The following is a 12,819-nucleotide window of genomic DNA, read 5'->3' on the forward strand; positions in this document are numbered from 1 at the left end:
TTAAGGCTTATATGTGCATTGTTTATATTAACTGGCTAATAATGCATATAATTTAAATTATTTATTTGTTTATATCAGCCCTAATAATTATGATGCAAGGAAAACTGAATTGTATTTCCATGAAAAAGCCAGTAGGTGGAGCTAAACACTAACTTATACTAATGCCCAAAGTTAAAGGGTAGAAAACACAATCTACTCTAATCTTTAGTTTCATTTATCTATGTATTTTTTTTAAATATTACATCTATATACTTTTTTGTGACTTTCCACAAAAATATATTTTGTTTATATGTTATATTTGTATATTTTATTTTGTGACATACAATGATATTATACATTATATTATAATACATGTATGCTATATATGTTATGTTATATTAAAACTACTAAAATAAAATATTAATAACAAATCTAATAAAAATGTATACACATAATTCATATTTTTAATATGTAAAATAACAAAACTTGCACAAAAGTACAAACAACCTACAGAGAAATCTAAGAGTCTTGTGTTGTTGTATACATGTTTAATGTATTGTTGTATTGTTTAATGTGAACTGGTCATCTGCATCAGTTCGGCTTGGTAATGATACACAGTCACAGCTGCTACGCAGATCAGAACTGCTGGATATGCGTGTGTCTGCAAACTGCCCCACACACACCTCCACCCTGCCTGTAAACACCCACACACGGCAAAACCATGCATATGGTCACTAACACACAAACAGGGCTTATAATGAGAGCGTAGAAGTTCAAAACAGCTCAGCTTCATGCATTTGAATATCTAGACAGACAGAAGGACATGCAGACAAACAAATACATTGTCTTACATAAAAATGACATTCAGTGGCAGACATTATAACTGTGGGTATACATATAATACCGTTTGAAAGTTCAGGGTCAGTAATGTTTAAAAAAAAAAAATTATGTTCACCAAGGCTGCATTTATTTGATTAACAATACAGTAAAACAGTAATAATGTGAAATATATTATTACAACTTAATTTATTTAAAAATGTAATTTATTCCTGTAATTGCAAAGCTGAATTTTCAGCATCCTGTCTTCAGTCACATGATTCTTCAGAAATCATTCTAATATGCTGATTTGGTGCACAAGGAACATTTCTTTTTATTATAAATGATGAAAACAGTTGCTGTTTAATATTTTTGTGGAAACCGTGCTATTTTTTAAAGGATCGATTGATGAATAGAAAGTAAAACACAAACAGCATTTTTATACATATAAATCTTTTGTAACATTATACATGTCTTTACTGAATTTAATGCATCCTTGCTGAATAAAAGTAAAATCTTACTGACACCAAAATATGAAATGGTGGTGAAGATATTTGAGAATATATATTATACATTTTTTGGAAGGAATTGATAATTTTCTCTATACAGAAATAAAATCAAAGTGCAACATCATTCAGTACAACGAATCTTTAGGTTCTCTGAGATTTTAAGGGGTCAAGTGGAAGTCAGGATAAGACATCTCACCTTAAAAGACTCCAGCAGCCCACCATGACCTCCATTTTCTAGCTTTTCTTCATCAGAAGCTGAGCCCAGTCCTACTGTGGCCTGTGTCTGTCTGTGCAATTCATCGTGAAGGTTATCTAACAGTGCTGCTCGTGTCCTCTCCTGTCACACACACACAAATAGACAATGAAGCAGATGGACTAATTAAAGAGAGTCCACCCGTAAAATGAAAACTCAATGACAGAATTAGTAAATTATGACAGAATCCAAGAAAACAAATCTGTGAAATCTAAACTCGCAATGGCGAGAAAAAGTCAGAAATGCAAGCTAAAAAGTTGAGATTTTATTCCGTGGTGGAAACAAGCTTCCATAGGCAGGTGATATGTTGATCTCTGGACTTTTTTTCCTCACCTCTAGCTTGGCGAACTTGTCTGACTTGTAGCATGCATTTTCTGCATTGATCAATTTTGCCAGGAAAAATTCCCGGAACTCAGGACCCTGGGGAAGAATTGATCTCCATCATCATATGATACAAATCATCATCTCTTGATGCAATATTTAATTGAAGCAATCTTCTATATTACCTTCTTAAAGACTGAAGGGTTTGGAAGAGGGGGGCCGAACGGAGGGACATCCTCTCGTGCTGTGACGGACACCTGTGAACACAGATCAATATCTCAGGTCAGTGTTGGTTAAGGGATTGATGGCTATCTGGAGTAATTCAGTGAGGTGTTTGGCAAACCTTGTACATGGTATGATCAGTACAGGGGTTTTCTGCCTGCACTAACACGTAGGCATGAAGGAAGTTGGAAGCGATCATATCAGGTACGAATGGCGTGGGCCCTTCCTGGAAGACGGCTGCGACAATGTCATTGCCAATATGTCTCTTCCTCTGGAGCTGAGAGAATATGACACAAGAGAAAAAATATTTAGAAACAAACAACAAAAAAACAAACACATTTTGGATTTGTGTAGCCCACCTGCTGAATGTCTCCTTCTGTAAAGGGAAGTTTTGTGGAAACGTGAAACATGATTTCTCTCTGACGGAACGTAGTATAGACGGACTCAGATCCCGTCTGTCCATGAGACACATCCAGACCGCCTCTGAAACTAAGCAGCACAATATCACCAGACAAATTAATTCTGCGGAAGCCAAGCCTTACAGTCGAAATCACGCACAATGGGTGAACCAAATTATTCACAAATGAACTCTATGATTATTGTTTAATATTAAAACGGGCCTTTTGTGTGTGTGTAGGTGACCCCTGGCGGCAGTTTTCAGAGTCTAATCTCCGTCTCTCACCCTTTAAAATCCTGCAGTTCAATATTTTCTCCTAAAACACTGAGGAATTCAGCAAAGGCAGGCGTCTCCTCATTGTTGCCGAACAGCTCTTCCTCTGATGTCTGATGTGAAAAGACAATAACAATGAGAAACTGAAACAATTCAGTGAAAATAGGCCTAAATAAAATGAAGAAAACTACTCAAGACGACTCTCACCTGACCAAACTTCTGATAGATGACTCCAAACTTGAAAGTGTTGTTCACTTCGTGCTCATCAAAACTGACGATCAGTTGCGAGGCCTTGGGCGAAGAGAAGACAAAAAGTGAGCAAAAGCCCCCGCAGGGGTAAATATGTGTGTCAGTGCCTTTCCATAATTCAGGCGTTTGTGTTTGCCATGCAAAGCCTTGAGATGGTCAAGGCTCCTCTCAAACACTCTATGTGATTCAGGCATGCCAGGCAGTGTAAAGCAGATGGATTTGTGAGTCCCCTGGAGCATGGGAACATTTTAATTCAGATGACTTGGGTACTAGGGTGAGACGGAGCAAAGCGCAGCCCTATTTCACCCTGACGCCTGGAGTAGGTAAGTCACAGATGGAGTGAGAAACAGAGAAATGCTCACCCTAGGGTAGAGGACGGGGTTGAACTTTAGACCCGTGACATCATCGCAGAGCAGCTGAAACACACAGGACACATCTGATGTGAGCATCTCGCATCTTTTGAGTGGATTGAGGGAGGTCTGCTAAGTATGTGGTCTTGAGAAACTTTTTTGAGAATTTGTGTCCTCATGCACTTTAAAAGTTTTATTACAGTTGGACTAGAACAATAACTCTAAAATCCTTTTTGATTGGTTGGTTGAAATAATTAAAAAATTCTATGATCTAGTTATGACAACATATGTTGTTACATTGCTTTAACTCATCAAAATAAGTTAAGCAATTTTCAGGTTTTTTCATAAGTTATACAACATTACATTTTTTAAGTCACTTTAATGTAATTTAAGTTGAAATGACTTAAACATTTAAGTTGATTGTACTTAAAAATGTAATGAAGATTAGGCTTTGCCATCACAGACATGAATTACATTTTAAAATATTTTAACATGAAAAATGTTCTACTGTTCAAAAGTTTGGGGTCAGTAAAATTGTAATATAAATGTTTTTGAAACAAGTCTCTTATTTTCAACATTTGTCTGATCAAAAATACACTAGAAAAGCAATATTGGGAAATATTATTACAATTGAAAAAACATGATTCTAAAGATGCTAAAGACTATTCCAGTGAAATCTCATGCTTGAATGAATAGAAAAATATATTGTGTGCCTTTTTATTAAATATAGAATAATTCCTTTATTTTTGTTTTAAATGGCCAGATTGTAAAGCAAAAACAGCCAACAAGCATTCAGGTTGCATGGGAACTTCTTCAAAGTACCTCATACAATTATTTAGAGAATGCCAAAAGTCTGCAAAGCTGTTATGATGGCAATAGAACAATCTAAAAGACAGTTTTAATTTGTTTGGTCACTGCATATTTTCATTTATGTTATATATGATGAATTTTGAATGGTACTACACGTCTTGCCAACACACACCTTGGCTATCTGTGGTACACTTGGTAACTGGACGAGTCCTTCAAGTGGGATCCGCTCATGAAGGGTCTTTGTTTTTGACCTACAAAACGACACTCGAGAATAAATGCTCAGCTATTTACTATGACAACACAGGCCTACAATAGCTATGACTATTCCAGAGTTTCAATATGTGTTGGAGTGTGTGATGTTTATGGTGGATCTGGCACCTGAGCATGATGCGGAGTGACTCCTGTCCGTCTACTTCCTCATACTTCAGAGACATGATGAGGTGTCCCATACTACTGGCTGTGCAGTAATAGTTCATGTGCTCCTGAGAAAGGTGTTGACACAGGCGTCATTACACAGGTTGCTTCCTCACAAATTTGAATATGGTTCATTTTCCAACAGACTGATTTTTCATTTCAAGTGTGGCTTGTTCAAGTCAAGCTCTCTGTGAAACAGAACTGATACCAAAATGTAGAGCACAAAATGTTCACGCCATCACATCATGTCCAGTGTTATGAAAAACTGTGAGTGAATAACCTCAGACGGGACACTTACTTTTAGCTGAAAGGGCATATATTGAAATTGTGTGGCCGTGGTAAGAATAACCCATTATAAAATAATATGTACATAGGTTTCTTTAACTATGGGTACTTTTGGCTCTGTGGACTTACAGTATAGAAAATAAACATACTGTCGGCAATAACAAATGAATCCTGACCTTGCCCAGAAAGTGTTTGCGGTAAGCGCGTGAGGTGTTGTTACATTCCAGCCTGTAGCTGGAGCCTCCTCTTCCACCAGGACTAAGACCATCATCCTCCTCCTCACAGAAGCTGCCGTCTGAGGACGTGGGCGTCCCGACTGGAGCCTCAGGATCCTCAATCCAGTATCCACCAAACTGAGGTAAAATGACCTGAGGGTAGGGACCACCCTTCTCCAGGACCTACACAGCCAATATGAAGAAAAACAAAGGGTCAGAAAAGTCATTTTGATTTCAGTTATATAACTTAATAACACTTTATAATAACTTTTATTATTAAATAATTCACAAACATTACAGATTAGCAATTCGGGTACTTAAAATGATTATATAAATATATCTCACTATTATATAAATAAGCATACACTACCGTGCAAATGTTTGGGGTCTCTTATGCTCCCCAAGGCTGTATTTATTTGATCAACAATACAGTAAAAACAGCCATATTGTGAATTTTTAGGTAACACTATTTTACTATAAGTAACTCTGCAACTACATGCCAACTAACTGTCATTAGAGTATTAGTAGACTGTCTGCTTATCTGCTAACACTTTATTTTAATGGTCCCCCAACAGACACTCCTAACCCTAACCTAACAGTCTACTAATACTCTAATGAGAGTAGAGTAAACTATTTTTTTCATTATTTTAAACTGTAATTTATTCCTTTGCTGGCAAAGCTGAATTTTCAGCATCATTACTCCAGTCTTCAGTGTCACATGATCCTTCAGAAATCATTCTAATATGCTGATTTGGTGCAAAAGAAACATTTTTGATTATTAACAGTGTTAAAAAAATAAGTTGTGCTGCTTTTTTTGAATTTTCAGAATTCTTTGATGAGTAGAAAGTTCAAAAGAACAGCATTTTTTAATATAAATATTTTGTAACAAATGTTTTTACTGTCACTTTTGATCAATTTCATGTGTAATTTTAAATGATTAATAGCAATGTTGGTGTTATCAATGAATGTTATTATCATAGTGTAAGACAAACAGAACTTCAGATACTTTGATCGGCTGAGATATGGACAACACCTTCACAGATTTGTTACTTCTCCCAACTTCCTTCCCTTTACACATTCTTCTCTTCACTCAATTCACTTAGAAAGATTATTCAAAAATTATAATTTTCTATTTCAATAAAAGTGGATTAACAGTAATGTTTGTTAATGTTTGGTATAATTTAAAATGTTTCAGTGCGACTGATACAATGATCCCGTCTCCACTTAAGTAAACCAAATGGTAATCAGGGTTTAGAGATACTTTGCTTACTGGGTGTGCACGTTTTCCCAGGGTCCTTCATCCAAACTACCTCCCGTTCCTCGACAAGGTGTGAACTCCCGATGTCTATAACTCTAGTCAAAACTCTAAGCCCGTAATGCTGAATGTCCTCGGATGCTCAGCATTATGTATTTCTTCTAATGTTAGGTATGCATCTTTTACTCTTTATCTCTGACGATTTGATGTTATTGTATTGATTATCTTTGAATTGATTATGTAATTGGCATGACACATTTACCTGACAAATAATAAATTGTTACATTTATTCTGATTTACTCTGAAAGTATTAACTCTAGTAGATTACGTTAAATCCATGACATCACAATTCTACACTCAGGTTAGTAAACGGACTGAAATTCAGCTTAGGTGGAGCAGAGAAGCACACGAATGAAGTTTTAGAGATTTGTCTAACACATCGAATACTAAGACTGTAGAGGCTAATAATGGGTTTTCCGTTTAGAACAACAGAGTGTTCTTAGACCAATCTAGATAGGGGTGAGCCTCAACCTCTGATAATTGTTTAGTATTAAAAGTGTAAGTGTAAGTGGGAAACCACAGCATGATTATACAAAGTTACCATTAGAAGTAGTTAAGTTGGTCAGCTTGGTTCTATGGTCATGACCTCTGGTTAGATATAGTCTTACCTTAATTGTGTTCAGTTCTATGGGGACTAAATAATATATTCTAGAATGAGCAAGTAGAGTATAGCCATCTAGGATATTAGCAGACTGATGAGCTTGTGATTATGTATACCCGGCCGGTGTGTACACCAATAACACCAATAACAACGGAGTTCCCACGGGACTTCAGCGCGAGACTACAGCTAGCCGTCTAAAACACTATTTAGGTGAATTTAAACAATGGCTAAGTTGCTAAACGCATCTTGTTCACATGTAAGGGCCCTGTTCATGTTGGACAGACATTTTAATTGCATTTTGTGTCTGTTAAAAGGCACAAAGACACTCTTTATGTATATGCCCCCATAACTGCCATTTTAGCTGAGTGGGAGCTCTGGGCATTTGCGGGAACAGCTCCGTGTTTCAAGCACCTACCCGGTTCGTTTTTTTTTTCTATAGACAGTACTCACAAAGGTATAACGATCAAGATTAACTTAAAAATTGCCCGGAGTTCTCCTTTAAATTTAATAAATTAACAAACATCAATTAAACCTTTTTCATTTTTGGAGTCAGATGAAACAAAGAGGTAATGAAATTACTTTGCCACACTGAAAAGACAATAACACGCATAAACCTTCACCCGTTTATCGGAAACTGTCGTTGGACCGATTGGGTGGCCTATGAAAACTATGGAAAAATAAAAACACTGTAAAAAGTGGTAACCTGCAATTGTTGACTTAAAGAGCGATTTCTATCTGCTTTGAAAACAAACAAACAAACAAAAAACTATAACTTTATTGGAATAAATTAATTTAGGTTGATTCAGAAATATTAAATTACATTTTTGACTTCAATAAAACCAGTTAATTTAGATTATATAATTTAAGGTTCCCATTTTTTTCTGTTTAGCAGAATATATGAGATTTGTTGTCAGGGACAGCAGCTTGAGCTTAGCAATCATTTTGCAAACCTATCTAAATGCACAACACAGTGATTGACCAATTAGAATCAAGTATTCCTGAGAGCTGTATAATAAATAGAGACAATCTGTTCCTTTCGGTCCTAAAACACTTGAGCATAATGAAAACTCTCGTGCTAATTTGCTAATACAAGAACATAATAATATACAGCACATATAGGCTTGATTTTTAATGTGTGTGTGTGTGTGTGTGTGTGTGTGTGTGTGTGTGTGTGTGTGTGTGTGTGTGTGTGTGTGTGTGTGTGTGTGTGTGTGTGTGTGTGTGTGTGTGTGTGTGTGTGTGTGTGTGTGTGTTGTGCGCGCAAGGACTCACATCCTCAATCCGTGGGTAAGGGATGTAGTCATCCTGTAGGAGAGAAAGAAATATGATCTTAGGATAACACCGTAGAGCCAACAGCACAAATTACAGTCTGTTTATTGCAATGAAAGCATCCCAAGAGCAGGACAGAGAAATAATATCTACAACACAATATGACTGATAAAAAACTAAATAACAGAAGCTGCAACAACATTTGATTATTCCATCCTGCATTCCTATAATCATATTTGAGATTTAAAGGTTTTAAGTCTGCATTTGGACTCTTTGGCAACGTCTGATGGCCATCAACACTGACCTTTAAATCACTAAATGTACAAAAACACTTCAAATGATTGATGTGGATTGATGCTGTAAAACTCTGACTGTGGCTGATGTTTATCAGGATATTTATAGAGAAGAAAAGACCCAAGAAGAAGATATCATACATACACAACTATCCCATTCACACACATGCACTTACAGACACAAAATACACAAACACATTCAGAATACCAGCCCAACCTTGATTCTCTTAGTCTCCTCAGTTTTGGGAATCTGCCGTGTCCAGGTAAGCAGAAGAGAGTGGAAGAGGAACAATGCATGACACACTAAAACATTTATCCCTGGTTGTCAAATAAGCTCCACAAATACAGCAGCTATGTTTATAGTCAATGTCCAAAGAAGTCTTCCAAACCTTTTTGTCCTTTTTCACCCCATCTTAAATTGTTTTGATAACACTATGGTGGCTAATATCAAGATATTTGGTGAAAAACTGTGGTTACCATGGTAAACTGTTTCCTGTTAGTCTAGTAAAAACAGTCGCCTAGAGATAAATAATCTCTTGTTCACTTTGAAACCTTTATAATGTTTGGCTCTATGAGGCTAAAGCTGTATCTTATTTTGCTTATTAGTTCCCTTTGTTGCGAATCTGAATATTGGGACATCGATGACAATTATTTTGATGATTACAGAGGTGACTCATTAAACGTAACTGATATATTCCCAATGGGGCTTTATAACACACCATTGACAATCTTCATTTCAGCTGTTACACAATTAAAGGGGTACTTCAGTGCTGGCAAAATATGCTTTCAATAAAACTTGGTTGCTATATAGTAGAAAGGTACAAATGTTTTGAAAGCGGTGCTACCTGAAAACAGAGAAAAAAAAGGCTGCTGTTTTGCCTTTCGTCAAATAGGTAGGAACACTTGAACACCCATAATGCACTGGGCATGTTGCTGTCCAAGACCACTCCCACCAGTCTGCTACAGATACGCTTATAACCGCCTTGCTTTAGTAGGAAATACTTCTCAGCCAACTTTTATTTATAATGGTGTTGACTTGTATTGTTCCCGGGTGCAAGAATTCAAAGAGTAAATTTTAAAGAGTTACTTTCAGTTTCCAGTGAATGATCCAGCGTGTGTAGGGGAAAAAATGTATTCATTAAAATTACATAATATTTATTTTGATTAAATTAAATATACATTTTAATTAATTATCTTAACTTAGAAATTAAAATATCAAAAGTCAACATTTTAAAGTTAAATAAAATTAAACATTAATAATGGAAAAAATACGTTTTTCTTCCAATTTTATTCCTGTACGGTTCTTAAAAGTTTGTGGCATTGTTTCCCTTTCATACATTAGAGGGCCAGATTTACTAACAGCTTGCTCCAGTGCAAACCCTCTCTTGGCGTTAAAAAACTACTGTCAGGATTTACTAAAGACACGCATGCAGTGAAAAAAAATAGCTAAAAAAGGCTTGGACAGGGTTATTTTTGTGGCTGAGCTTATTGCATATGCATTTGTAGGAGTATCCCTTTCAGAAACAAAATTTATGGGAGGAGGAGAGTATTTAAATGAATCATGCACGGTGATTTAATAAGGTTTGCGCACGTTAATATATTGGTATTTGTGCTATTATTTACTGGCCAAAAAAGCATGTCTTAAACCAGATCTGCTCTTGGTAGATTGCGTCGGTCATTATGGAAATGATCCGACATCGTCTGTGTTCTTTCATTTGCGCGCGAAGAACTTTCCACTCCCATCGGCACTTCATTGGGATTGTGCTCTCGCGCTAGTGTGCCCTGTTTAGTAAATCTGGCCCTGAATGTAATTATAAACAAAATCTTTTCGAAAAAGAAAGTAGGAAAATGCCAATTCCTTGTGCTCTGTACATGCTACAGAATGGAGCTGACTAAGACACACCTAAACACCTTCGTATTTGATTGAGAACATCACAAGTGCATGTGATCCATTAGAGAGAGACATCAGCCCTTCAGACAAACCATCGATCTGTCACTCATACAGAGATCTGTTCAAGAAGACTGAGGGCTTTAATAACACCCCACGCTTCTGCCTCAGCATATTGATCGTCTGATCTTTAGCTACCTGCTGCCCATCATCTACACACTCTCACAAACATGCACACAATGACAGCACAACTGTTAAATAACAGGTCAGTGTGTCCTGTTCCCAGTCTCTCACCCTGTGGGGCTCCTACAAAACCCCCAACCCAAAGACTCAACACAGAGAAAAGTTCTGGCCAAATCACTGCATTTTCAAATGAGCCGTAATGTGTAATTATTCATTTAGAATAACTGATGATTGGTCCACTCGAGAGAGAACACTTAGCCAGCGCTCAAGGTCAAAAACTTGCTGTGATTATTATATTATTATACAGTAAAATGCTCTTCAACTTAGTTGCAAAGTTACTGGAGGAATACTGTTATTATAGGAATCTTAAAGAGCGACATGCACTTATAAGATCATCTGAATAATGGGAGGAGTCTTACCTGCATCCTTTCCAGCATGTCGAAGAACTCCGCCGACTGGGAAAGAAAGAAATATAAATTGAGATAAGTCAGGATTTGAATGTCTAAATTTACATAGTTTTGTGGTGATATTTACATCAAACCCATTTGTTATTTTTATTTATTTTTTTATTTTTTTCCTTTTGAGTTTTTTTATCTGGAAGGAAATTGTAGAATCAAGAAAGAAATATTCCTAAGAACAGGTTAATTTTGACACCACTTATTTTTTATTATTACTTTTTCCCTTTTAGCAGTAAAGACAATAAAACTTGGGATGACCATTATTAAAATTCTCTCCAATAAAATTCCGATAATTATTTTCATGTTATGAAATTTTATGGTATAAAAGATAAATGTCAGATATTAAATTTCTAGATAATTTTTTTCTAAATTAAACAATCAATAAAACACTAAAAAACACTATCAATCATTTCAGATACTACAGATGAATGCGAGCATCAACACATTGTACATTTACAATATGAAAATGTGGATATTTTGAGATTTTAAATAATACATTTAACAGTATTAAAAAGTATTAGTGCTTTTAAAGATTAAAGTTAAGTCATCATTAAATGATGGCAAAGACAATCTACATGTAAAAAAATAGGTACATTTAGCATTCTCAATTAAATATAAGATATAATAAAATAAACCTATAATATGGAACTGATTTATTCTGCATCCCTAATAAAAATAAAAAAAATACTATGAAAAAATTTATTTTAGTAAAAAATACTAAAAAAATAACTAAATACCTTTAAAATACTCAATAAACAAACATTATTTGTTCCCTTTTACAAATAAAATAATTAAATAAATAACACAAAAACATTTTACATTTTAAAAGTAACAAGTAATGGTCACGAAATAATTTCTGGACAGCTCTGCTCAATTTGGACATTCTCTCAATCAACATGAAGTGCATCCTAGGATGGTTTTTAAATCATAAAAAAAAAGTTCCCATGTATTCTGGGCTCTCAATCTTACACACCCAACTCACACAGCTGGAACCCACTGCACATTTGTAGTGCTATATCATAAACACTGGAATGTGATATGGGTTGAGATATGTTTAATGCACGTTGAATAACTCTTTCTCCATAAAGACTTAAACCATAATACAATTTTCAATCTAAATCAAACTTACTGAACCTTTACAGCCTCATTTAATAAATGGGCTGTGCAACCATTAGGGCTTAAATATTAGAAATACACCAGATCTAGACATGAAGGGCTTATAAGAAAACAACCTCAAATATTCTTGATAAACTTGCACAATACTTCAACTGAACCCAGAGTCTCAACAGAGCACCCCTAGTTAAGAGGCAGACCAACCCCCCCCAAAAACTCAAATTTTTGTTCAAAGGAAATCCCTTTGGTTTAAGGATATTCGTTTGATCAGACAGAGTAACAGATGTAGGTGGGTGGGACAGAGCAAATGTAGATCGGTTAATGTTTAACCTGCAACTCGGCTTCACAAAGTCAACAAAGGGCATCTCCTTAATTCTAAGGCAGAACGCAAGGCCAAAGAAGGAAACCAGTGAAAGATGTGTAGATTTTTGGAAAGGTTTTGAATGTTTCGTAATGCAATGGACTGTTGATCTTTTTGATTATATATTGAATATTGAGATTTTTGAGTGAGAAATTCACATAAGTCAGCAGTCCAATGCAGTAGCAGCTCCTGACATTACATTTAGGTAGGGCAGATTCTAGGTCTTAGCGCAAGTTGGTGTTAAA

The 12,819-nt window shown here is 35.7% G+C and overlaps 1 protein-coding gene across 16 annotated transcripts in view; it reads right to left on the reverse strand.

Moving 5' to 3' along the window:
- rap1gap2a (RAP1 GTPase activating protein 2a) overlaps nucleotides 1-12,819 on the reverse strand; it is an 81,415-nt gene that overhangs the window by 12,527 nt on the left and 56,069 nt on the right. For 7 of the 16 annotated variants that reach the window (XM_077208185.1, XM_077208183.1, XM_077208187.1 and 4 more), the window contains 14 exons: nucleotides 11,062-11,097; nucleotides 8,789-8,821; nucleotides 8,282-8,314; nucleotides 5,055-5,276; nucleotides 4,558-4,661; nucleotides 4,352-4,430; nucleotides 3,382-3,435; nucleotides 2,978-3,061; nucleotides 2,783-2,883; nucleotides 2,460-2,589; nucleotides 2,222-2,377; nucleotides 2,064-2,135; nucleotides 1,891-1,977; nucleotides 1,501-1,641 (listed from right to left, as the gene is read on the reverse strand). In XM_077208185.1, the coding sequence (XP_077064300.1) occupies nucleotides 1,501-1,641; nucleotides 1,891-1,977; nucleotides 2,064-2,135; nucleotides 2,222-2,377; nucleotides 2,460-2,589; nucleotides 2,783-2,883; nucleotides 2,978-3,061; nucleotides 3,382-3,435; nucleotides 4,352-4,430; nucleotides 4,558-4,661; nucleotides 5,055-5,276; nucleotides 8,282-8,314; nucleotides 8,789-8,821; nucleotides 11,062-11,097 (1,332 nt within the window). Of the gene's footprint in view, nucleotides 1-512; nucleotides 674-1,500; nucleotides 1,642-1,890; nucleotides 1,978-2,063; nucleotides 2,136-2,221; nucleotides 2,378-2,459; nucleotides 2,590-2,782; nucleotides 2,884-2,977; nucleotides 3,062-3,381; nucleotides 3,436-4,351; nucleotides 4,431-4,557; nucleotides 4,662-5,054; nucleotides 5,277-8,281; nucleotides 8,315-8,788; nucleotides 8,822-11,061; nucleotides 11,098-12,819 lie in introns of those variants that run through there. The other 9 variants (XM_077208186.1, XM_077208182.1, XM_077208192.1 and 6 more) reach the window with 3 other exon arrangements.

The sequence above is a fragment of the Siphateles boraxobius genome, unplaced genomic scaffold (assembly GCF_051911475.1).
Source record: "Siphateles boraxobius isolate OS27281-9 unplaced genomic scaffold, OSU_SipBor_1 6, whole genome shotgun sequence".
Classification (NCBI taxonomy): domain Eukaryota; kingdom Metazoa; phylum Chordata; class Actinopteri; order Cypriniformes; family Leuciscidae; genus Siphateles; species Siphateles boraxobius.